This window comes from Barbus barbus, assembly GCF_936440315.1.
Source record: "Barbus barbus genome assembly, chromosome: 6".
NCBI lineage: Eukaryota > Metazoa > Chordata > Actinopteri > Cypriniformes > Cyprinidae > Barbus > Barbus barbus.
Window position 1 is genome coordinate 23,422,820 of NC_136734.1, and position 26,834 is coordinate 23,449,653.

Sequence of the window (26,834 nt, forward strand, 5' to 3'; positions counted from 1 at the left end):
CTGGTGGTCTGTCTGTCTTTGTGCTGATTTGCTGCACTGTCAGTTTTTATTTAAGTTCCTTTGCTCTTCCCCTCATCCTCTGGGTTGTGAGCCAGGAATTATGAGCAGAATACATCAAGACTCCCCAATTATTGTTTCAGAATCTGTCATTATTGTGTTCATTTTTTGTTTTAAATACTTTTTGCTAGACCAGCTTATTATGTAGGTGTGTCAACTGTAAGTTAATTCCCACCAAGAAAATTTAAATACTATGCTGCTTTTAAAACCAGTATTTTCTATATCATAACAGCACACAAGGTGTGGAATGCACAAAACATGTGGCAAACCAGCAGGTTTTGATGATTCCTCTATATACATACTATAAAATGCACTGATGCCAAAAATGCAAGACTTGAATAACATGCATGTCTAATAAAATGTAAATGATGAATAGAAATGCACTACACTTTTACGTATTTCACTGTTGAAATGTTTAAAATGACTTTATTCCTACTGTATGTGTTGAATTGATTGCATTAAAATGTTTTACAGTTTTTCTGGCCATGTTTCCTGTTCAACTGCACTACACTTCATGTGTCAGAGTGGGTGTCAGGCTTAAGTGTCGCTTATTCATTGGACTAATTCATGTCCTGTCATTTTGCCCTCAGTGGCTGCAAACAAATTCATATGCATATCTTAATTAAAACACGTTACGCTGCTCCTTCCATTTGCAATGCTGCTGTCAGTCCAGTCTCCAGCTGAGCCACTTCCATTGCTATACAGATACTTAGACATTTACTGAAAGCGCATGGATTAGATCATAATTTTTATACCATGTCCTAATTACACTGCAAATTGTGGCAGAGTTAAAGGGCATTTTGTGAATCAAAACTGATTTTAAATGAGTGAAATAAATGGTTTTCATTAGCTCAGAGGCCTAAATCGTTTACCTACTTGCCATCTAGAAACTGCAGCCAATCTCACCGTGTCCCCCCATTTCAGCGTGACATCTCTCATCCATTCCCATTTTGACTAGAAAAATTGCAAAAGATTGCTCCGACACATGACAGAGCCTTAGCGAATATGTTATGTGAGGAGAAATGAGCACAGTGCCCATCGGCAAAAAGCTGAATATCAACACAAAACGCTAAATCACACAAGATCAAGTTTAGAGAGGCCTTGATTTGTTTGTGGATGTGGGAGGGCACAGTATACAATGAGCACACTAGGGTTTAGTTTGGAGAAGGATGATAATTATTCATTAACAAGTAGCATGACACATGGTTCATCCCCAGTCAAAGGAAGATATGACAGAAGAATATCAATGTCATGTCATGACAGAAAAACAGTCCTTAAGCTGTGTGATATGAGAGCGCATATGCCAGGAACTTTAAGACACACATCCTCATAACAAATGACATACAGAGGATGATGTCATGATATGAAATTAGGAGGAAATTATTTATTTAAAAATGGGTTTTGAATCTCAGAGGCCCCTGCTTGCGGTTTCTCATCTCTTCAATATATCAGAGTATGAGAGTAGTCTGGTGTGCCAATTTCAAGTAGTAACACATTACTTTTTTGCACCTAGCCAAATAAAGAATCTGATTTGATACCGAAAAAATAAAACGTTTATTTGCTTTATCGTTTGCTTTTGCTTTAAAATGTCTCCCTCTGATCCTCTAGGTAAATACAACAGGAAAAATGAGGTTATTTATCTGAGGTTTCGTATTAAAACCTGGTCTTGGCAATGGACACTTTCCTAAACCCTCTATAAATCGACAATCAATTATGCTGCAAAGGCAATACAATGCAATCCAAAGTACAATCAGACATTCCACTGAAAACAACTATACTATACATGTACACATTGTGACTGGATCATAATATTTAAAAAATGTACAGTATCACATTTTTTGTGTCTCAGTGCAAAAGATGTTTAGAAAGAAAACTAAAAAAGCAGTGCCCTTGATACATCCACGTAATGTTCTTCCTTTGCATCCTCTAAACACAATAAAACATTTGGTCATCTGAGTGCCAGAAAACAATGAATAAATTACATGACACATTTTTCAATTTTACAGTCACTGTCAATAGCAGCAGAAAAATCAGCTCAGACGGTTTAAATAATGCACTAATAAAAGTGCATCGCTGTACTGACACAAACCATTCCCAGATACTAACAATGCGAACCATATTATTAACGATAATAGTAATCCAAATAACGATGACAAAAACTTGTATGTACAGTATATGCAAGTGCGTGTGTATGTCTGTGTGTTTCGGTCAAAAGTTATTTACAGTGCATCAGTAAGTTCTCTGGCTTTGTTTTCCGTGTTTTTATAATCCAAAGGAAGGAGAAGAAAGGCAACTAAAAGTCCATGTTGCTAAGCATCATCAGCTGGTGCATATGCTGTTGATGGTAATGATCGCTGGGTCCACCAGTCCCATCTCCTCGTGCTCGTTCACACAGAGCTGGTAACCGCAGCCTCGCCGCCGCTTCAGGGGAGTGACTTTCACGTCAGGTTTGGCACGTGGCGGTAGAAGGAAGCCGACGCTCCCGGCGATGAGCATATGCCAGATGCTGTGGATGTAGAAGTAGTTCTCCTCCGTCTCCACGAAGGCGTATAAGGCCACCGCTGATGTAGCAATGGTGGTGCCAGGGAACAGGAAAAAGACCCAGCGCTTCCAGGTCGGCGGGTAACAGCGGCGCCGGCGGATGGTGCGCACAGTCTGAAGAGCACAAAGCGGGAGACACAGTCAGTCATGAATAAATCAGCATGGTCTGAAACGCATGAGAAAGATGCATGAATTAATAAGACACACGAACCAACTGGGTATCATCAAGTTCACCGATTGTGGTCGTCTCAAAGACTGAACCAATGAAGTACAGTTAACAGTATTACTGTTTTTCTTTAAAACTCATTTAAAAACTTTTGAAAAGTAAATTTAAAACTGAGATTGTACTGTACATAAAATTATTTATCTGGGCCAGTAGCTGAACACACTTCTGGAAGCCCATTTCTTCCACTACTTAACTTAAACATGATTATGACAAGTTTAATTGAGACACTAAGTCATAATTATGAGAAAAAAGGTTGAAATTATGAGTTAAAAATGTATATATTGTGACTTTTTATTTCTTTCGACTTCCATAATTTAAACTTTTTATGTCAGAATTTATACTTTGTCACATTTATGACGCTTTGTCTCATCATTCCAGCTGCCATCATTTCGACTTTTTGTCAGAAATATAACACTTGTATAGCTTTCTTTTTTAATGTGGCAGAAATAGGTTAGGTAACTTGATTTAACCCAGTCTAAGTGTAGCAAAAACTCAAACGTTTAATTTCACATTGCTGTTAGCATTCACAATGAATCTTGACCTAATATTTAATTAGTATTTAATAACCAAAACACATTTGCAATGGAACTTAACAGCCAGTATGGAAAACAAATCAAAATTCAAGGTTACAACTGTAATGTTTTAACAGTATTTAAAACACCCTTTTTAGTACTTACAATAATGGTGCAACATAACAATTCTTAAAATCCAGCTGGCTCAGATATCTGAGCTCGCCCCATTAGATTTAATGCCCATGATGCTTCTGCAGACCCATAAATATTCTCTAATATACACGAGCTGCTGCTATTTGAGCTGGATCCAAATGCAAACAGTTATAAAGTTGGACATACAATTTACAGACTTCATAGGAATTCAATTCTCCAGCTTGTAGGGATCCTGATATTTATGAAGACTGTAAAGCACTTTGTCCTCCCACACTTCACACCAAACACTCTTCACACCGCTCATGCTCCTACTAATGCCATTACACGGTATTAATCTACCAGCTGAGAGTAGAGAAATACTGTTTAACAGATGTGAAACACAGATTAACAAATGTAAACTCTACGGTTAGAACTGGAGAAGCTCTTTTGCACAGTTGTCACTAGTTTGTGTCCATCAGATTTGCTCTACCACCTATAGATGTTCTCCAAGTCATTATTAACCTTCCTCCTGTCCTGACAGTGCAGAGAGAATGAAATGCTATGCTTTTCTCTCTGTCTGTCTTGACATTTCAATTATAATGTTCCACTGGTTGACGACATGTAGACTAGAACTTTGCCCCAGGTTACAATTTTATAGCCATGGCATGAATTTTAACTGTGAAAAACCGTCCTGTGCAGCTGAGGGAATATACAATGGGAGCTCTAGCACACATTCAAAGCCGATGTTTAATATCCTATGACAGTATAACAAGCCACAGGATTGAAAGCAGGGGCCCGAAATGGCCGGGATGTTTTAAATCTCATGATTCTACATTGTTACCGCCGTCAAGCATGTGCAGCAGTCAATCAAACACACACTCAGGTGACTGCTGACGACTCAATTGCATTTCTCCTGCATAAAGAAAGGTGTGGGTCCTCCGAGACATTGCATATTCCCTCTGATTACTGATTCGACTCCAGCTTTTGCCGGCTTCCTGTGCAATTTCAAAACCGAAGTTACTAAAGTTTGCAAAACTTTATAACTGCTGAGGAATTCCATTTCTTGTCCTTATTTCTTGTCACATTACAGTCACATACTTCAGAAGATCCTTATCTGAAAATGTCCTGGAAAGCCTTCAAAGCCATTATGTATATTTTGTCATTTCCATACATTGGAAAGAGCACTCACTGAATCCTTTCTTACGCCGATTGTGCAAGTTTATTGAATTTACTGCTCAAATGGCCTTGACAGTTATTTTACATGCATTTCTGTCAAAAATGCATTTGATGGATATTCCTGAGGACAGTTCAGCGGTGATTCAACCTGCGATTTATGCCAACACCCATTTCTTTTATTAAAGTTTGGTCTTTGAATATACCGAAGAGGTAGAATCAATCCTCACATTCACTGTTCTCTTTTACAGTGATAATAACCTATCCATGATTATTATTACTACTACTGCTACATTAATGGTCATGTTGAAGTAGTCCTTAATGTAACAAAGGCATATTTTTCTTGATTTGTACACTACATAAAAAATAAATAAAACTAATCTTTTCTATTATTTATTTATTTATTTATTCATACTTGCTGAAAATGTGCATTTGTTATTATTGTTATTATGGTGGTATTTCTACCTGTGCTGACCCTTAAAACTTACTTTCTTTGGTGTAACCTATAATCACATTTATTCAGTCATATTAAATACCTAATACAAACAAATGCAGTAATACATAATAACAAAATAATTAATAAAAACAGTTCATTTAGACCGATGACAAAACATTTTTACAGTGTATGCAAATATCAGTATCATTATGAGTTTATAATGAGTTCTACAGCTTAAACCATTCGGAGAAAGAAACATCCTGCCCTCTGTCAACATTTCCTCACTCATTAATCTCCAGGCGCATAACAGGTGAATGTTGTAAAAGGACAGAATGGAAAATGGATGAGCTCTAAATTAACTGATGGGCCTAGTCTGAACCAACCCAACCACACAACAGCAAAACAACTCTTCATACTGGTGCACATCACAGCAAACCTCAGATGTCCTGGTCTTCATGTCGCATGCTATTTATTGATGAGGATTATTCTCAAAATGTGCTCGACTCCCATTTGTTCTTTTGACTTACATTGAAATTGATTGTCATTTATATGTCCCATTGTAAGGCTGCTGTTTTGACAGTGGGGTTGGAATCCAACACCCACGGTCCTAACCACATCCTTAAACAGTACAGGCTGCTCCTGAGATGAATCACACTTATTTAACCACCTCTGAGGGATATGCTTTAATATATGTATAAAGAATTCATCAGTCAAGCAGGATATGCCTTGAGATTATGCTATGCGCTTGAATCAATGATTCCTGGACACAAGCTGAAACATGGTGCTTCGCGCCTCAAATCTGGTTAGCATGCTTCTGAAGCATTGAAATGCAAAGCAAAATGTATTATTAGCCCACAAACTACTCAGCATAATTGTTTGTGTTCAGCAGTTATTTATCATTCTGTCTGTGAGATGCTGTGCCATGCAAGAAGCTCAGGCAGTATATTCACAGCACAGAATAGAAGTTAGAAACTAGTTAGCATGGTTCAGTTACAGTAGCCCCTGTTGGTAGATGCCGAAATTACACCATCTGGCCAAAGAGTATCTTTCCCCATTTCCCCAAAAATATTCATGTATTCTGAAAAAAATAAAATGTATCCAAGCAACAGTAAATCATCACAGTTGTCACTGTTAAATAAAACTGTTAAAGATCTTAGATTCTTAATTGAAGTAAAGCTGAATAAATGAGTATGAATAGATGAAAACAATGAAAAATGAAAAAAAAAAGGTTCTGTTTTATTAATTATTAATTGATTAATTAATTTTTGTATTATTTATTAACTGAAATTATATGAGTTGAAGTACTAAAATTACTAAAACTAAAACAAAAATCAATTTAAGCAAAATATAAATAAAATAAAATTTGCCCTCCAAAAGTATTGGAACAGTAAAGTCAAAATTGCTCTGTTGGCTGTGGAGTCAAGACATTAACAAATATGATTAAAAGATGAATATGAGACAAAACTACAGAATGTCATTTTATTATTGGGTGATTCAACACATAGATGTTTTACCAGCAAAGAAGTTCAAAGAAAATCACTTTTTGCTTGCTCTAATTTAAGCTTTTGTTGTACATTCAGAATGCAGAGCCCAAAACCACTACAAGATGATCACAATAGATAATGATCAACTGCACTATAAACAAATTGTGTGGATGTATGTTAAAAGCTTGATAAATTGTAGCTTTATCCTCAGTGCTAAAATGGATGTGAGAATCACACAGTGGGATGCTTTGTACTTTGTTTGCGTAGGCTTGAGGAGCTTTGAAATAGAGGTGTCAACTGACATGTTTTAACTACAAAGCCATTATGTGCCATGGAGATGATAGACGTGTATTTGACAGTCAATGTCACATTCAATGAATTTTAGACAGAATTAGAGTAATCTGTACTCTTGTCTTTCAAAATGATCTCTGCTTGCCGTAGTCTTGTTGAACGTTTGCTATTCTCTCATAATTTCTCTCTCACTCAATACAGTATATCTTTGTAGCTGCAGTAGAACTTCATTGGCTCCTCTTCTCTCTGCATGTATATATCCAGAAGCACATTCGACTCAAGGGAGGACGTGCTTCTCACACTCAACTGTAATTTGCCAGAGGCTCTGGCAAAGACTTTTCCTTGTCCAACACCCATTATCATCTCACTTCAGGAAAGCAGTGTGGTCGCTTGAGGAATTAGCATAAAGTACAAGCTGCCTGGTAATGGAACAGCAAGGGCGTCTCTAATACTGACAGAACAGAAAAACTTTTAATGCCACACCATGCTAATGCATAGATAAATGCAGCTTTGAACGAGGGGGTGCATGCTGGACCAGGTAATGTGAAATGCCTTCATAAATTATAGATATTGAAAAGGTTCTTTGTTGTCACTCAACAGCCAAAGAAAAAAATAGCACTGGCATTTAACTGCCAGATCCATCAGACTGAAAGAACAAGGTTATTTTTGGACACACAGGCACATTGCCTTATAATACGATGTTTTCATTACATTTACAAACAATCATAAAATTTATTTTATCCACTTACAAAACTGAAAAGCTTTGTTTTTCCCATTGAAAAAAAAATATCTTAAACCAGCAAAAGTTGGTTTTGCTGGTCTGTTGGCTAGTTTTAAAAGGATTTTGGGACTAGTCCGGCTAAGACCAGCTCAAGACAAGCTTAAACCAGCTAAGACCTGCTTAAACCAGCTGGGGGACCAACTAGCTGTCCAGTCTAGGCACAGTCAGAACAGTTGAAGACAAGTCTAAACCAAGGCATCGATAAGCCAGCTGGGAGATCAACTGGCAGCTTAAAACCTACTTGGCCAAGCTGGAAGACCGACTAGACCAGCTAGGAGACCAACTGGCTATCCGGTTAAACTATTTAATGACCTGCTTGGCCAGGCTGGAAGACCAGCTAAGACCAACTTAAACCAAACTATTAAAGTTCAGCACACCAGCTTTTGGCTGGTTTACACCAGGAGTTTCAGCAGGTGTAGGTTTAGAAGACAAAAACGTATTTAACAATCACTTGTGACAAAGAGCAATGCCTCTATCTTGCAACCACAACGCCAACATCTGTTAATTTTTTATGCTCTGAGCCACAGAACTCAAATCCATTCTGGCATGATTTATTGATATATTAAACATTTAATAAGGATGCATTACAGTCCTAAACACATGGAATCTATGCATGTGCACAATGCTACTTACCCAGGCGATGGCCATGATGCCTAAAGCGAAAAGACTGGGGCCCAGCAGGTTCCACAGGCCATGGCGGTCCAGCTGTAAGGCCATTGACAGAGCCATTGCACCCAGCAAGTACAGCACCTGGTAAGAGAGCGGCAAAGAGGAAAAATATTAGTCCAAACATCGACAACTCATGTCTAGAGGCGATAGTGCATCCCCAGTCCAATTAGGGCCATCTTGCATTGGCCACCCTCTGTCAGACAGACTGTAAGTAAAGAGTGGTGGTGCTAAAAATGTCTCTCTCACTCTCTTTCCTTCCCTCCTAAAGTTCAGAACTGTTGTGACATGGGTGATTTGATTAGTGTCTGCAAACTGCAGCACTCAGCAAAACCCACGCAATCACCTAACACATATAGAAGCGTTCTCCCTAGAGGAGAGCTATTTTTTCTTGTTCTTTTCATTAGACGCTTCCATCACAAACAGCAGTCCACTCACTTTATTTTTCTGATTCTAAATTACTCAAACATAAAGTTAATCACATTCTTACTGTCCTCCGTGGGCAACTTTCTTAAATCTCACTCTTTCCCTCTGCAGTTGAGCGGCTGAAGACTGAACTACAGAGAGTATGCACACACCTATATAAGTGTCCACCTATATTTACTCAGCTCCACAGCGAAATGTCACCATCATTATGACAGCAGATGACAGACTGCTGACATTCGTATATTTATACTCTGTGTAAGCGCTTTACTGAGGTGGACAAAATTTCTGCTCTCTTGCACATCTTGGAAAGCTCTTTTCTTGGCAATAAAGTCCATGAAAAACTACTGGCCTCCATGAATCACACAAAATGAATTTATAGAAATTGATGACACAAGAAATATACAGCATTTCTGGGCTCAAGGGCTTTCGTATGTAATTTTAACTATGAGATTGTGGTTCTTATATACAGTGGCCCTAAAAAGAGAATTTTGGGCATGTGCACACTACTTTTCAAAAGTTTTAGGTCGGTAATATTTGTAATGCGTTTGAAAGGAGTCTCTTATGCTCATCAAGGCTGCATTCATTTAATATAAAACACAGTAAATCAGTAATATTCTGAAATATTTTTCCATTTGTTTTATAAATTTTAAACCGTAATTTATTCTGAATTTTCAGCAGCTTTAACTTCAGTCTTCAGTGTCACCTGATTGTTCAGAAATCATTCTAATGCTGATTTGGTGCTCTAGAAACATTTATTATTACTATCAATGTTGAAAACAGTGTTGCTGCTTAATATTTTTCTAGAAACTGTGATACATTTTTTCAGGATTCTTTAATGAATATAAAGTTCAAAAGAACAGTATTTATTTAAAATAGCAATCATTTATGACATTATATAATTCTTTACTGTCACTTTCTTACCTTGCTGAACAAAAGATTATTTAAATTAATTTAAATGAATTGCTTTAAAAATCATACTCACCCCAAAGTTTTGAATGGTAGTATAAGATTAAGTTTGGTTTGATGTTTTTCTTCTTTGTTTAATGCAAACACATTCAATTTGAATATTAGCCACACTTACAAAACATTTGGAGGCACAGGGTGAAGAACCACAAGGTTTATGGAAATTAAATTTGCTCTGATTTTGCATCCGAGTGATTTTTTACCTGTTTGATAATGGATTTGAGTCTGGCCATGGCGATAACGGTGACCCATACAGACATGAGCGAGCCGAGGAAGTCACAGAACTGCAGCACGTCATACTCCATGATGCAGAAGACCACAATGCCTGGCTGGTCACAGGCATGATAAAACTGTTCAGGGGTGAAAGAAGAAAACAAAAGGTCAGAGGAGGCATGAATAAAATATGACACTCTGACATGTCACTGGTTCTTGACTGTAATCGCCATACTTCAGCTGCCACTGATATGCCGAATTAGGGCTCATGATGGGTTTGTGAGATAGTCAGCAGGTCTTCAAGCACTTATTACATTAATTAGGTATATTTGTTCAAAACTGGAATAGAATGCAAGTCTAGTATAAAATATAAATCATACAACAGTTAGTTCCAGTTCTGGTCCATTAAATTGATTTACAAGTTACAACGGCTTTGAACATACCTCATCAAGTAAGAATTATGCATTTTTATTATGTTTGAAACTGTACATATCTTTGTTTAATTTCAGATGATTCATGAAAGCAGAAGAATATTACCTGTTAATGTCAACATGCAAGTAGTAGTAACTGAAATGTTTATGCTATTCCCCCATTTTGGTATATTTTTGATATCTTCAAACTCACAGTGGAAAAGAACATGGTGAAAATATAGACAGATGCCTCCAGCAGGTAATGACTGCGGATGGCGATGGTCACAGGTGGGACGAACATGAGGTTGCTGAGGCACAGAAGGAGAGTTGAGAGCAGCTGGAAGCTGTATGAGTAAGCCTCTGTGTTGTCCGTGCAACCCCAGCCATCCCAACCTAGAAAAGCACACACGCATTACTAACCAAAATGGTCGTAATCTGGACTCAAAATGAACCAGAAAGATACAGTTTTAAACATAAATCTAGAAAACTTCAGTCCCAGTTCACTGTAATTACATGGAAAATGAACATGCAAAACATGTCATCGTTTGGAATGACCTGGATTTGAGCAAATGATGACTGCATTTTCATTTTTGGATGCTCCATTTCTTTCAAAGCAGGTACACTACTGTTCAAAAGTTTGGGGTTAGTAAGATTTATTTATTTATTTATTTTGAAGTAAGGACTCATTATTGATCAAAAATTCATTTGAACTTACTTTTCATTAAAGAATCCTGGGGAAAAAATCCTGCATGATGCTTTCTACAATAATATGAAGATGCTGAAATTTCAGCTTTGCCATTACAGGAATAAATTACATTGTAAAATATATTCAAACAGAAAACAGCTATTCTAAATAGTAATAATATTTCATAATATTACTGTTTTAACTGTAGTTTTTGAAAGGTAGTGTATGCACAATATACTCCTGTCCATATCCCCAAAGCAAACTAAGCAAGCAAAAAACAAAATAATAAAACGCATACATTGGCAATGCATGTAGCTAACAAAGAAAAAAAAACATCACAAAAATACACATGTACTTTCTTCCTCGTTCACACACACATTCTGTTCCTCATCTGTCAGCTGTTGTAAACAGCTTCATAAATATAGATTGGATTCGGGCAACCTACTGTTATATAAACACCATGAAGGAAATAGATGTACCGCACCTCTAACCTCTCATAGAAAATGCTAGAAAACATACAACAAATCTCTCTGATTGCGAAGCCTTAATTAGCCAAACCACAAACAAAAATCCTCAAAGGCATGTCGTGATTGAAGTCTCGCTGAGTGTCGACAAAGACGGTCAATTGAGCTTTACCAGACACTCGAGAACAGAGAAGAGCTTTGCATGCGTGCTGAATCAGAGCACTCAGCTGTTTGCCAGAAATCATTCATTAAAAGGGTAAATTTGTCTATGCTAATGACAAAAGAAACTATGGGTAAGAATCCAGGGGGAGAGGGGAAACGAGGTACCAGAGCTTTATAATGGCGCTGTAATTGAGAGGTTGTGATTAGCATATTTCTCAGGATCATCAAATGTCCTCTAATTAAAAACCACTTGATTTGTGATCTCACAGTTATACAGCAACATGATTGGCACATGTGTAATTGAAGCATTTAACATGACAATTAACTTTGATTGGCATCTGACAGCAGAGGAGAAAAATAATAAATGGAATTATAAAATATTACTGCGATTATCATCATATTAAGCACAAGGGTGATAACACTCTGGGGAGGGAGGATAGATTTGTTCACTTAATTAAATGACACAGAATTCCTGCTCCTTTATTTTCCTGAAAGATAAAGTTTCAAGGAGTTTTCAAGCACATGTGTCACATTATAAGAATAGGAACCAAAAATTGTCCTGCACACCACGTCTAAGGACTACTGGGGGATTTTGGCGCCACTTTTGATTTATGACACATAATTACATCTAATATTTCTAATATGGCAAGTGCATGAGTTGATTATTGGCAAAACAAAACAAAACAAATTTAAATTTTAGCATTATGAAGAAAATGCATTACCTTTCAGTTTTTAGGTCAGTAAGATTGATTGATTGATTGATTGATTTTTATTTTCAGCAAGAACACAGTAAAAACATTTATAATGTTACAAAAGATTTCTATTTTAAATAAATAGAACAAATAATTATAAATTTTGAATTTAACAACTGTTTTCAACACCAATAATAAGAAATGATTCTTGAGCACTAAATCAGCATATTGGAATGATTTCGGAAGGACTGGAGTAATGGATGCTAATAATTCAGGCTAAAATAAATTACAAGTTAAAAATTAATTTTAAAAAACAATAAACAAATAAGTTTCAGATCAAACGAATGCTGCCTTCCATTCTTAAATTTCTCTGCCTTTAAAACCTGGAATGTGAAACCTGTATTTTTCTGTGCTTTTTTTTTTTTTTGTCAGTTTGACCTAGCCATCACGTACACCAACATGTACTCATAAAATCCAAAATATATAAAATATTACAAAAATTCCTTTGCATATATTTTACTTAAGTTCAGATGATTTAAAAAGTGACGTTAAATTGTTTTTTTTGCTGATCATTGTCCACTCTTGCCTGTTTTAGGGTTAAAAATATGACTAAGTTACACCAATCATTTTAGAAAGAGAACACATGGGTTAAGAAAGACTTTGGGTGCTCACCTGCTTTACACTCGCATGCAGCATACAGGTAGTTATTGGTCCGCAGGAGTTTGCACTGGCCATAGGTGCCACAGTCATTGACGCAGGGGGTCAGGTAAGAGCGAAGGTACACCTCAGCTGTTACATTAGTACACATCTCAAACCTGCATGTACAAGAACATGTAGATGACCAGAAAAATGTGAAATGTCAAATATAAGCTTTTAGGAAAATACCAAGAATGAACAGTATGAAATTTCTTTGAACATTCTGAGAATTCTGAATTTGCAGTCACAATAAATGTGGACTGAAGCTTTTAGGGTTGCAAAAGCTTTCAAGTTTTGTGTGAGAAACAGACCAAAATTAGAGATGTTCTCTTCTGTGTTTCTCACACACAGCTATAACATGGCTTCACAAGAATTATAGTTCACAAGTTGCATAGATCAATATTTGGATCAGAATCAGAATCAGAATGAGTTTTATTGGCCAAGTATGTTTCCACATACAAGGAATTTGTTGTAGTGACAGAAGCTCCACAGTGCAACAGAAAGACAGCAACAGGACAGGACACAGATAATACAAGAATAATATACAAATATACAAATAGGCAATGTACAAAGCAGCAAAAACACAATATATAATATAGACAACTATGTATTTACAATATTTTTATGGTGCTTTTGTGTCCTTTTCTTGAAGTTGAACTCCTCATTGTATTTTCATAGAAAATATAAAGCAGCACATCTTTGTAAATAACTCCTTTTGTGTTCAGTGGAAGAAAGAAAAAGTTTGGAACAACATGAAGGTGAGTAAATGATAACAGAACCTGCATTCGGGCGAACTCTTGCTTTAAGATAATATGAGATGTGAATATAAGTCGAACCTGATGCTATAATCTCCATGGTAGTGTGAAAATACATACTGTATAGCCTCTGTGTGCAATTTTGAATGAAGATATCAAACTTAACATGAACTCTCACTGTCTGAATTCATTTTCATTTTGAATGAGATATAGTAAGGTTACGAGAGTCTAGGTAAACATAGAAGTGAATTGTTTCACAAGTACTGTATTTCAGAGCAGCAAATAGGAAACATCCCCCAGTTCACATGCTGAATGTTGCTAAATGTTGAAGAAGGTAAATACATGGAGTGCTATGAATATTTTACATCCTTTTCGCAGCAACTGCAGTCTGATAATTTAGTGCAGAAACACAAACAGAAAGACATATAAATGTGCTCACCCGTGTTCAGTGGCACACAGGGATTGCAGGCTCAGATACCATGTGCCCGTTTGCGGGTAGGGAATCCTCAGCTTGGTGATATTTGCGGTGGTGTTAATGGAGAGATGAAATCCTGAAACTGATTCTAATAAAGAAAGAGCACAAACAGGTAAAGGACAAGACAAAACTTAGTGCCACCATTAGCTATGACTTAACTCACAATTATTATTGTGATCATTCTTAAGAAAACCCTGCTAAGTGCATATCTGAGTGATGTGCTCAATCATAAAATGGACCATAAAAGAAAATTCATGTGGTAGAAGCAAGTTTACCACATCTCACCTGCAACAATGTGATGCAATTTATGTTGCATTTGCATTGAAATGGTGACATCTTGCTTTGTCTCACCTGAATTGTTTCCAAAAAAAAGCTCTGTCCCTTCATTTTTTTTGTTCGCTATAAAATAATGATGACGTAATTATCTGTTGACTTCCCTGACAGCTGCAACTAGCTCAAAAAAGTTGTTGTTGGAGATGTGTGAGCAAACAATAATAGATAAAAAAAATGGATAATAGAAAGCACAAAGGAGGCACTGAAAAGGCCAGCACAAAAAATAAATAAATAAATAAAAATGGGCTAAGGCTTGAAACTCCAGGGCTGAAAATTAGTCCTACTTAGCCCTGGACTATGGTATAAATAAATTCAACTGTATAACAGTTTCAGTGCAATTCATGTTATAATGTTAGAATTAAAGAACAATAAACATAATACATATTACCGTTGCACTTATCTGTACATAGTCAATGCAGTTATTTTTAACTGCAAAAACTCAGCACCAAACACCAATGACTTATATAGACACTATAAGGACAAAAGTGTTGGGACACCCTCTTCTTTAGAACAGAAAAAGGCACTAACAAAACTATGGCAACAAAGATGGAAACACAATTCATGTATATAAAAATTGTATTTCCATCGTGTCTAAAATGACAGTAGCCTTATGTACAAGTCATTGGTGTTTGGTGATGAGTTTTTGGCTCAAGGTCTGCATTTAAAGTCACACCAGAGGTGTTCAGCTGGGATCAGGACCAGTGGCGGAGCGGGGGGGGTGGCTAATTGGGCTTAAGCCCCGAATGTTTTGTCAAAAGCCCCGAATCTTTTAGGTTTTTTAAAATAACTTCAACTTTGTTTCATTTCCTCTCAGTCTTTCTGACAGGAGCGGCAAAAAATTAAACAAAAGCTCTATTACCGTGCGTGGTGTCGGACGGTACTCCACGCGTCCGCACGAGCGCGAAGGTGAGCGTGGCAAAAATGACGTCATCACTCAGCTTGTATGAATTTGAATTTATATTGAATTTTTTTTTTTTTTTTACTGAGTAACTATCATCATTTTCCCAGATAGTGTATAGATTTTTAGGCATTCGATTATCTCAAACAGCCTGAAAAATAGTGCATTTAGCTGACGTAATTGGGAAAAAATCTCCACGGGGGAGCATGCCCCCGGACCCCCCTAGGTTTGGGCTAAGCCCCGAATGTTTACATCGTCTGGCTCCGCCCCTGATCAGGACTTGGCTTTCTGCAGACTAGTCAAGTTCTTCCACACTGACTGAATCAATCATGTCTTCTTGAACCGTGCCTTATACACAGAGGCACTGTCATGTTAGAATAGTAAAGGGTCCTGTCCAAACTGTTGCTATAAAATTAGAAGCACACAATTCACAAGAATATCATTATATGCTTAAACATTAAGATTTGTACTCATAGAAATTACTAGTCAAACCTGTTCATTAGAAGGGGGTGACCCAATACAATTGGCAATGTAGTGTATATTATCAATATTTTTACAAAAAAATATACCACTATAGCTATATATTTGCTCATTTAATAATTTTTCACTATATACCGTATGGTGACATAACAATTATTATTGTTATTTATGTTTTAATAGTAAAAATAAAAGTTTTTACTATTATATTTTAGCATTCCTTTTTTATTAAAATTGCAAACAATATTTAAAGGGGTCTTCGGATGCAAAATTCACGTTATAAGTTTTTTGAACACAAATGTGTGTTGGAAGTGTGTGTACACTTCCACCCAGTGTTTTTTTTAAATCCCTATTTTAAAATCCCCTTTCTCAAATCAGGCTGTTCTGAGATTCTTAGTCAGAATGACGTAGTTCTGCACAGGCCACTCCTACGATAGTTGATTGATAAGACCGTCTTACCTTAGACCCGCCCTGAGTGAGCTGTCATCCGTCCGCCATTTATCGACTCCAGTGCAGGGGAAGACAAGAATGTCTCAGATTAAGCGATTGAGGCGTTTTGTTGTTGGATATAAAAATGAATATAGCCGTTATCATTTACTCCAGACATCTGAGCCACGGAAGACGCAGAGGATTATGTTTGTTTCTGAAGGGAATGCGCCCTGATCTACCTAAATGTGTCTATGTTTGCACGAATCATTCATGATCCAGCTTCACCTACAGAACAAGTGAGTAGAAGAGCGTCTCGGAAGAAAGGGGCGGAGTCAGCAGAGCTCATTTGCATTTAAAGGAAAATGCTACAAAACTTTTTGCTCTGACAAGAGCTGTTTTTTAAAAAGGTGTTTTTTACGCTACCATTGAAAACTTTTAACCAAACTATGTTACAGACTTTTCATTAAGACCCTAAAGAATCATATCAACTTGTGGAAAATGGGCATCCGATGACCCCTTTAAAAATGTGATGGTGAAGATACAGACTACATATGGCTTAATGAGCTTCCTCTTAGATTAAATCATAGACTGTCCTACCAGATTCACATGAGACTGACGTGTTGTCGTGAAGGGACAGCGGCATCCCATGATTCAGGCAGCCAAAGATCGTAATATTCTCTCCTCTCACTGAAGACTGGAGTGGGGGAAAAAAAAGACAAAATAGGGTTGAATCGTGTTAAAGATAAGTGAACATCAAAGTTAATTAACAAGTTACTTTGAAACATAGACAGTGGATGACACAAAGCGGGTCAAATGAGGGTTTGGCAGGCAAAGGAGAAGGCTGTGATTTAACCGTTGGAGATGTGATAATTTCATAGAAATATCAAAGGAAAAGAGGTTCTTTGTAGATGAGCGAAAGGCCAATCATCTCCCTTGGCAAGCCCCTTATCCACAGACATCTGAAAATAAAGATGTTCGCCCTTGTCTTTCACCCCGTTCATAAATAATACAGAGAGGCCTGATGAATAAGCGAATCCAGGACATGAGGCAAATTAGCAATCTCTCACACATGCACAAATTGTGGGTGAGAGAGAGGGGAAAAATAACACTTTGAAGCAAAGTATCATGTTCTCTGACTAATCAGAGTTATCCATTACATTTTATGACAGCAAGCAGTCGGATAGCAATGATAGGCTAATAATTCAATTACATGTCATGTTCTTGGTGCTATCTGAACCCTAAAGAAACCATTATAAAAACATGTCCTCTGGGGGCTCTAAAATCTCAACCTTTACTCTTTAATCTGGACCCCACAAGAAAATAGTGCTCAAGGGTCTGAATTTCTAAAATGTATGACAGAGTGAAAAGTATAGTGCAATGTAAACAGGTGAAGTGTATAATTTCAGGATTCACCAAACAGAACTGAACTTGTAGAAACAGGCAGGTGGTATTTATTTATTTATTTACAAATAATAATTATTTTATATATGATTAGAATATTATGATATGTATATACGGTGTAATCTGTGTATATATACACATACATACACTGCATGGTCAAAAAAAGTCACCATCTAGATTTAAGTAAGCAAATTGTAAATTGTAAGATTGAATTAGTATTGTAGTGATAAATATGTTTCTGGCATGTTGTATTTTTTGCAACAATTCTTTTATCCTTAATTTTGGCATACCCAATAAAAATGATTCTGTGGTGAAGTAAATAGGCTACTATGTCATTTCTAAATTAAACGTTAGTTCAGTCAATAATAAAAAAAAAAAGCAAATTCTATATTAGTACTATATTCAAGCTTGTACAAATTAAAGCTTAAATATAAATGTTATAAAATTAAGTTAAACCAAGTTTTGAAGTGCTGAATTACAAAATATGTAGATACTATATGGTGACTACATGATATCTATTGTATTATTTACTTAGATGTTTCTAACACATACCCTTTAAAAGCATGGTTTAATTCAATGCTACATTAAGTAACATCAAAGTAATGCCAAGTAAGCTTTGACTAAGTAAAAATTAGTCCAACTTTTACTGGCCAAGCTAAAGTTACTTATTTTCTTTGTTCAACTTACTTAACTTTGGCAAGTAGATTTTACTCGACAATAACAAATAAATTATACAGAGCAGTAGCAGTAAAATTTACTTAAAGGGATACTCCACCCTAAAATGAAAATTTTGACATTAATCACTTACCTCCATGTTGTTCCAAGCCCGTAAAAGCTTCGTTCGTCCTCGGAACACAATTTAAGATATTTTGGATGAAAACCAGGAGGCTTGTGACTGTCCCATTGACTGCATAGTAAATTGCACTGTCAAGGTCCATAAAAGTACGAAAAGCATCATCAGAATAGTCCATCTGCCATCAGTGGTTCAATCTGAATTTTATGAAGCGACAAGAACACTTTTTGTACGCAAAGAAAATAACATTTATTCAATCATTTGTCTCCTCTCTGTCTCTCTGTGTCAGTGTAGCGCCATTTTGAAAAGCATCCGATGGATGCAAAGAACGTATGCTATTCTCTGTCATCAGCAACGCATGGATACGCTGTTTCCGTTCAAATCAGCGTAAATAAACGTACAATACATATCCATGCATTGAGGCTGACGCTCTTTGCATCCATCGGATGCTTTTCAAAATGGTGCTACGCTGACACAGAGAGACAGAGAGGAGACAAATTATTGAATAAATGTTGTCATTTTTATTTTCTTTGCGTACAAAAAGTATTCACGTCACTTCATAAAATTCAGATTGAACCACTGATAGCAGATGGACTATTCTGACTATTCTGCTTTTCGTACATTTATGGACCTTGACAGTGCAATTTACTATGCACTGTCAATAAACTGTATAGTAAACTACTATTTCACGAGTCTGAGGACTCTTGGTATTGTCATCCTTGAATATGACGTGGTTGTTTAAGAAGTGAAAAGCTACGTACGTTATCTGTTAGGGCTAAAAGAATCATTGCAAAAACTACATCTTGCCGGAAACATGTTATTTGCAATAATGATCCAATCCTAAACAACTGGCCAGGTAGTGTATATACAATGACACACATTATCTATGCATATTATAATTTAAAATTAACTACATACAAAATAATCATATACTGAGAATTTCTGTCTGTTTTAGCAAGCTTTAGGCATCCATCATTGTAAATCTCTGGCATTGTCTCTTCCTGCATAAGGCCTGACAGCTGTAGAAAATAGAAAATAAAGAACAAGAGCCACTGTCTGTGTCATAGGACTGTCAGCAACCATGTAATCTAAATGAACCAAGAGCGTCTCAACCACAGACTTTTTTCGAGCCAGTGTTTTTAGTAAGCAGTACAACATCAACTGAAATTTCCTGGCTTCTCTTTTACTCAATATTCAGCGTGAAGTGCTTTAATGTCAATGCTGGGCCAAGCACCTGTGTTGAGCTGGCCTCAGACCAGACTCCAATCAGGGATGTAAGTTTTTAACAATGACGGATGACCACTCAAGGCAGATCTTGGCTGTCATTCAAGACGGTTTAAAAATTAACAGCCCACAAAAGTTTCATCCATGCATTTCAAAACTGTAGTGACCACAAAACGGTTGACACGACTGCTGTCAAATGTAAAAGCCACATCTACCACAGTATTGGCATTCATTAGACAGGGCAACACCTGATGAGTGGAAAGAATTGATTGCAGAAGTAGGAGAAGCAATGATGAGCAGTGTTTGCTGTTAAGAATGAATATTCTGCCAATAACTGGGATAGAATGCATTTTTTTTATTCATTATAAAGATTGTGGCTGTTTGGAAGCATACTCGTTGAGCTTTACTGATCTTTTCTTTTGTGTTATTATGACGTACATCAATGTGAAACGGATTATCAAAAAAAGACAAACAATTGTAGGGGTTCAGTTTGTCAGTTGTTATTTGGATGGAGGCAGATCTGAATGAGAAGTCTGATATTTTGATAAAAAATAACAAGCCAAAAAAAGTTAAATTAAACATATTCATTGATTAATTGTTTGCACAAGATCAATAAGATGTATTTAGCAAATATCATACTAACTTGTTTAGAAACACAAATTATTTTAGAAATAAAATACATCTTTATGAGTGAGTCACTGAATCATACACACTGATTCATTTTTAAAATTGCTGATTCGTTGCGTAATAAAACACTACCATTGCTTTTCATGCAACAGCTATGCTGTGACTTTGTCTGAAGCTATTTTCATTGGCAGAGCAAAAACAGACAAAATAACTAGCAATGGTCTAAAATGTAACTTACTTGATATTTAATTTCCTGTTTATTAAACTGCTGTATAAAAACAATGTCACCCTCACAATTGTGTTGTTTTCTCAAGTATCATCAGTCTTGCGATAATGCATGAATCTAAATAAAATTATACAAAGCATCAAAATAAACATAAAATTAAGTAGCACATTTTATTTAATTGACTGCGCTTAAACACTGGCCAAACTGAAAGCATTTTATGCTGCCAGAGTAAAACGGCTGAATTACATCTAATTTAGGGAAGCACAGAGAGCTTAATAAATTGAAGAACAAGAAAGGAACAATGACACCCAGATGGGAGGAAAATCGAGGTAAATCAGATAAAAAACACTCTGTGTCTCTGCTCTCCTTTAAAGCTGATGGGGTCCAGTAATTTAGGTCTGTTTCAGATCATTTCATGTGACAGTACTCTGAAGTTTTTTTCAACTTTTCATCTTTAGTCAATGAAGTATAAAAAGAAAAAAAAAGTATTTTAACTGCAAAGTCTTTCAAATGCAGTGCCATTAGAATCAGGCTGGCTTCCCAAAGCACTAAGAAAGATATTAGTTGCACACAAGTACTTAATCTCTATGGCAAGTATCCCAATAGCGTTGTTATCTAAGAGGTACGTGAAAATGTTTGTAAATTGATAAGAGCCTCTGACTACTCGTAACCCATTACAACTTGAAACTTTTCCACTTACTTTTGTAGTTTATTAGGGAAAAGGAGAAGCGTCTCGCTGCAGCCTACAAGATCCAGGGGGCGTGGTTGGGTCCAGATCCAACTCCTCCCACCTTACATTTACCTAAATCTACCCATCTCCACCCCCTGATCCCTAAACCCACCCCATCTCCACCCCTAAACCTACCAATCTCCACCCCCTAGATGTGGATCCAACCACGCCCCCTAGATGTTGTGGACTGCAGCGAGCCCTACTTGGGGAAAAGGGATACATAATAAACACTACTAATGCATCTTTATTATTCCAAAGCTATTGTACAATATAATCTAGAATAAAAAAGTGTTGGTTAAAAAATGGCTTTTTAAAGCAATAATGCACAGTCTGTGCATGTCACAGGTTTAATGAATGAATTATTATTATTATTATTATTATTATTATTATTAACAACAATAATAATAAAAATCTTCTTCAGTAAAAATTTAATTGAATTTAATTATTTAAAACATATGCAACCTACATATTAAGTATCCAACATACATTAACTGCTACTTAATCAGTCTACATGTTGGTTGTCATTCCATTGTAAAATAAGAAGTTAAGATAATCTTCTAAGTGTAATTTGTAACATTATCTGTATGTCTTGCAACAATTGATTTTTCCTGTACTGAATTTTTACTGAAATGCTATCCAATTCACATTCCGTTTGCAATACTTTGCAGTCCTGTTTGCCTTGCTTAATAATTACAACTATGCTATTTTGTTAGTCCTCCCGAGGCTGACATTTTTTGTTTGTCAGACTTTGTTTTTAAAATGTCTTCTGAGGGACCCGGTACATTCACAGCCTGCCTTTAGACTTGAAGGACGTAATTACCTCGGGAGCAACAAGCACTTGGTTCCTGCAGAAATCACTTAAGACCTGTCGGCAGGCCTGAGTCCGACTTGACCTCAAAGTGTCCATGAGAGCCACTCAGAGCAGCCGGAGGGGGGACGATTCAACACACACAAACACAGATACACAGACTCACCTTCACGAAAGGTGGGCTTCCTCACACACAAACATACACACTTTTCCTATCCTCCGGCCTGTACTGTAGCTCATTAGCCCAACACACTGGCTCAGCTCTCACCTCTTGGCATTCTGTCAGCCATACATGTCTGCTTGAGGACAAACTCATGAGCCGAAAGGACTCTGTGTATGTGTATGTCAGAAAAACTGCCAAAGTGGTGGGCTAAACCAATTACAATTAAGCAGGTCCAAAAATTCTGAGAGGTTAAAAAAATATATCTATGCTAATTATCATTCATGGGTTCAGTAAGTCAATAATTGAACAAAAGAGACAGTCTTTCAAAAAAAAAAAAGAAGAAACATTTTTTTTCTACTTTTTATTCATGAAAGCGTGAGTGTTGGCTGCTAAAAAATTAGCTTTGCCATCGCAGAAAAAAAATGAAAATACAAATAAAATACATTTTACAGTTTTACCGTTTTAACTGTATTTTTACTTAAATAAACTCAGCCTTTATGGACACAAGAAGCTTCTTTCAAAAACATTTTAAAAAATCTAACTGACCCCAATCTTTTTACCAATAATGTATATGCTAAACACATGAAAAGAAAAACTAGTCTAGAAAGAGCTGTCTTGTGCAATATGATCAAAAATGATGACACTCATAACAAAAATGACAAGTCATATTTAACTCAAAGATGTCTCTATAAATACCTCTAAATAACAGTACTGTCTTGTTTCATTAAATATTGCCCCTTTTTTAGTATGGAAATGTAATAACGGTTCTTGCAGATATTGCTGTTGTGAGAATTTGAGTCTATTGATGAAATTAAAGTCTGAATTTAGTATTTGATTCAAATATCATTTGAGTGACCATATATTCAACTTCTTACAGGCTAGAGGCTTGAGCAGACACACAACGACTTGGGAAATCTCCACGCAGTGCCTTTAGGCACATCATATCTAAAACCATTATCTCGGCAGTACAGGGCATCAGTGCTATTATATCGGTTTTTAAAATTTAGACATTTCATCAAACAAGCCAGTAATGCCACTTGTGCTGTTGCTGATTTCTTTGGCTCTCTGAGTAATTGTCACTTTCATTTCATTAAAAGAAAATGTATTTTTGAGACTTTTTCAAAGCTGCCGTTCTGAGTGGATCCTGACATGAGGATAAGCCATCATTAGGGGTCAAGCACTGAAGCTTCTATGACAGCTATGCATTCACTAGTACTCTTATTATTGTTATACTACCCAATGGGTGCCACTAGAACCGTTCAGTGTGATATTTTCCTGACTGGAAAGGACAAGCTTCGCGGTCTTCCAATTAAACCCTGCAGTGGTTTTAATTTATGTTTAATTATAAGAAAATTGCTAATATTGGCTTAAAGGAACACTCCACTTTTTTTGGAAATAGGCTCATTTTACAACTCCCCTAGAGTTAAACATTTGAGTTTTACCGTTTTTGAATCCATTCAGCCAATCTCCGGGTCTGGCGGTAGCACTTTTAGCTTAGCTTAGCATAGTTCATTGAATCAGATTAGACCGTTTGCATTTAGTCATCAAAAATTACCAAAGAGTTTCGATAATCTTCCTATTTAAAGCTTGACTCTCCTGTAATTACATTGTGTACTAAGACTGACCGAAAAGTTGCAATTTTCTAGACCGATAAGGCTAGGAACTATACTCTCATTCCGGCGTAATAATCAAGGAACTTTGCTGCCGTACCATGGGTGCAGCAGGCGCAGTGATATTACGCGGCACCTGAAAGTAGTCCCCAGCTAGGTAATTAGTTACGATATAGCTGGGGACTACTTTCAGGCACTGCGTAATATCATTGCACCTTTAGCCCAGGGTTAACATGTACAGTTTGAAATGTCTGCTTACGAATACCCAGGAGTAATTGTAACCCCGGTAAACATATAAGCAGTTTAAAACATAAAACAAGATCACCCATTTTTCTGTTTTGGGTTATGAGAATTCCAGCAATACCCCATTTATAATTCCTAGCCAGTGTATCACAACTTCGGCCTATTGATACTGTATGAACCGTTCATGGTCCTACACTGTACACTCTATGCTCTTAGCATAGTTTGGGAGCTACTCCTTCTATAAATTGTTCAAATCTCACCAAATTTGGCTCCTGACCTTAAGAACACTATGACAAAACATAATTGAGTGGATTTTTTTTTATTTAAAACCATGCTGTCACAGCTACAGCAATAATGGATTGTGCTGACTCAATGTGGTATTTCTTTTTAGCAGATGTCAAAGTTGTGGCAGTGTGATGTAGTTGTTGCTGGAGGTCGCTAGTTGAAGGTGGTTAGTTCATATCCCACATGTAGTGACTCATGAAGCATTCTTGTTTCGTTCTTCCCTTTGAGTTATGTGTTGAGGTGAAGGCATGATTTCCCTTAATGATGCAATCAGGAGTGGAAACTGAAAGGCAGCGAGGTGAATCTAGGACTGATCAGATCCTTTCTAACAATCTGAGAGAAATAATGCAAACCTGAGGACAATTACCTGTTGTGTACCTTTCCAACAGTGTAGCCATGTCATTTCCCCCCTACTGACTTCTGTTTGAGGAAAACTCAGTCGGGAACTATTCCTCCATAATATACTTTTTGCGCTACAGTTCACTTTTCCATTGTCTGCTCTGTCCAACTTTCTGATGACTTGCCCTGAGTCCAGGAGAGGCCAGGTGCCTGCCGGTAGAAACAGGAATGGCTCCTATTAAGTGTGGTGCTCATAAACCTGAGATATGTCAATGGAGCAGACATCCATCATCTAGCCATCTTATCAAGATATTTCCCTGATGGCAGCATATGGCTAGAAGATGAAAGTCATTTACTTTATGACCATGGCACCCAGTCACAGGCTTGGTCTGTGGTCTACCTTTAAAAAACCCTTTAAAATACCCTTGATGGCCAGTAAAATACAAAAATACTACCAGTCTTCATCTACCTTCCAAAGTGCTGAGAAGAGAAATTGAATTTTCTCCTTCATAATCCAAACCATTTTAGCCAAAAGTGGAGCAGAGAAACTTTTTTGAACTTTTTTGAAGTTTAGTTCCTTGACAAAAAAAACCACTCAATCAACAGCATGTGTGGCTTAATGTTGGTACACACAAAAAAAACATAATAATAATAATAAAGTCAAAAAAGTATAATGTAAAATAAAATATAAAAATAAAGATATTACAGTGAGGAACTTACAGTACAATGAAAGTAGAAGCGGCCAATGCATAAATGTTAAAATACTCCCTGTTTCAATATTACAGCCACAAGACATACACAATTTCTAAGTTAACATGATTTTAGTGTGAGAATTTCTGTAAAGTTGGTCTACCACTCAAAAGATTGGGGTCAGTAAGAGTTTTTTTTTTTTTGCTTGTTTCTGTTAGTACTTTCATTCAGCAAAGATGCATTCCATTAGTCAAAGTGACAGTAAAGACATTTTAAAATTGTATCAGGGTTTCCACAATAATATTAAGCATTAAATATTTAATTGAATTTTAAAATATAACTGTTTTACCATAATAAATATTTCATTAATATGCAGCATAAGAATGATTTCTGAAGTATCACTGAAAACTGGAGTAATGGCTGCTGAAAATTTAGCTTTACTGTGACAGGAATAAATTATATTTTAAAATATATTTAAATAGAAAACATTTTTAAAGAAAACAAGAGACAAACCAATTATATTTTATTTATTTATTTATTTATTTATTTTTGTGTTGAAATCAACATTATGCCACAAATGCTGTCAACTAAGTTTAACTTGCATTGAACCCAGAATATAACTCCAAGAGAGTAAAGATAAACAATTTTATACTTTGTTTAGATGTTTGAACTTAAATATTTCACAAGTCAAGAGCTCCTCAATAAAAGTCGTATTATGCTCTCAGAGACTGAATTTTTGATAAGAATCACCTACTGTGGGAAATGGAAATGGGGCCATTATGTGATGACTCTTCACACCAATGCAGTCGCAGGCATTTAAGCTGTCAAGAAACCTGTTACCAAGCACTCACTCTCCCTTCTTCATCACCAGCTATCATCCCCTCCCTCCTCAACAATACAGTCATAACCGCTCAGGCATCTCACAGCGTTCACCAAACATCCCACCTTTCAGCTACTGAAAGCCTCATATGTGGCTCTTTAAAGTAACCTTTGCCACAGAGAGCTCATTTTTCTCTCCTTTTCCTGTTCAGTGCCACTCTAGGAAACATCCATTAACTGCATCAATTCAATCTGAGAGAAATGGAGGCTGTTGAGAGAACTGTGGCCTTCAATACGGTTTTCAGTGGAGGCGTGAGATATCAACTAATAAATAGGTCCATGTTCATCATCTGTTTGTTTGGACTTGGCATAGAAACTTTTAAGTGACACACAGATGAAGGCAGATACACATTATCAACAACTAGAAGCCAACACTTTCACCAAGCACCTGAGACGAACAAGAATAGTGACATTTGCAACCATCCCCCTTTTAGTTTTA

At 36.5% G+C, this 26,834-nt stretch overlaps 1 protein-coding gene across 1 annotated transcript in view; it reads right to left on the reverse strand.

Annotated features, from left to right (window-relative positions):
- Window positions 1–2,376: 2,376 nt before the first annotated feature.
- LOC306870744 (transmembrane protein 8B-like) overlaps window positions 2,377–26,834 on the reverse strand; it is a gene marked incomplete at both ends in the record, with an annotated part of 118,208 nt that continues 93,750 nt past the window's right edge. Inside the window, 7 exons of the mRNA XM_079418167.1 lie at window positions 2,377–2,712; window positions 8,267–8,383; window positions 9,892–10,038; window positions 10,526–10,704; window positions 12,987–13,129; window positions 14,205–14,328; window positions 16,975–17,071. Of these exons, the coding sequence (XP_079274293.1) occupies window positions 2,377–2,712; window positions 8,267–8,383; window positions 9,892–10,038; window positions 10,526–10,704; window positions 12,987–13,129; window positions 14,205–14,328; window positions 16,975–17,071 (1,143 nt within the window). The remainder of the gene's footprint in view (window positions 2,713–8,266; window positions 8,384–9,891; window positions 10,039–10,525; window positions 10,705–12,986; window positions 13,130–14,204; window positions 14,329–16,974; window positions 17,072–26,834) is intronic.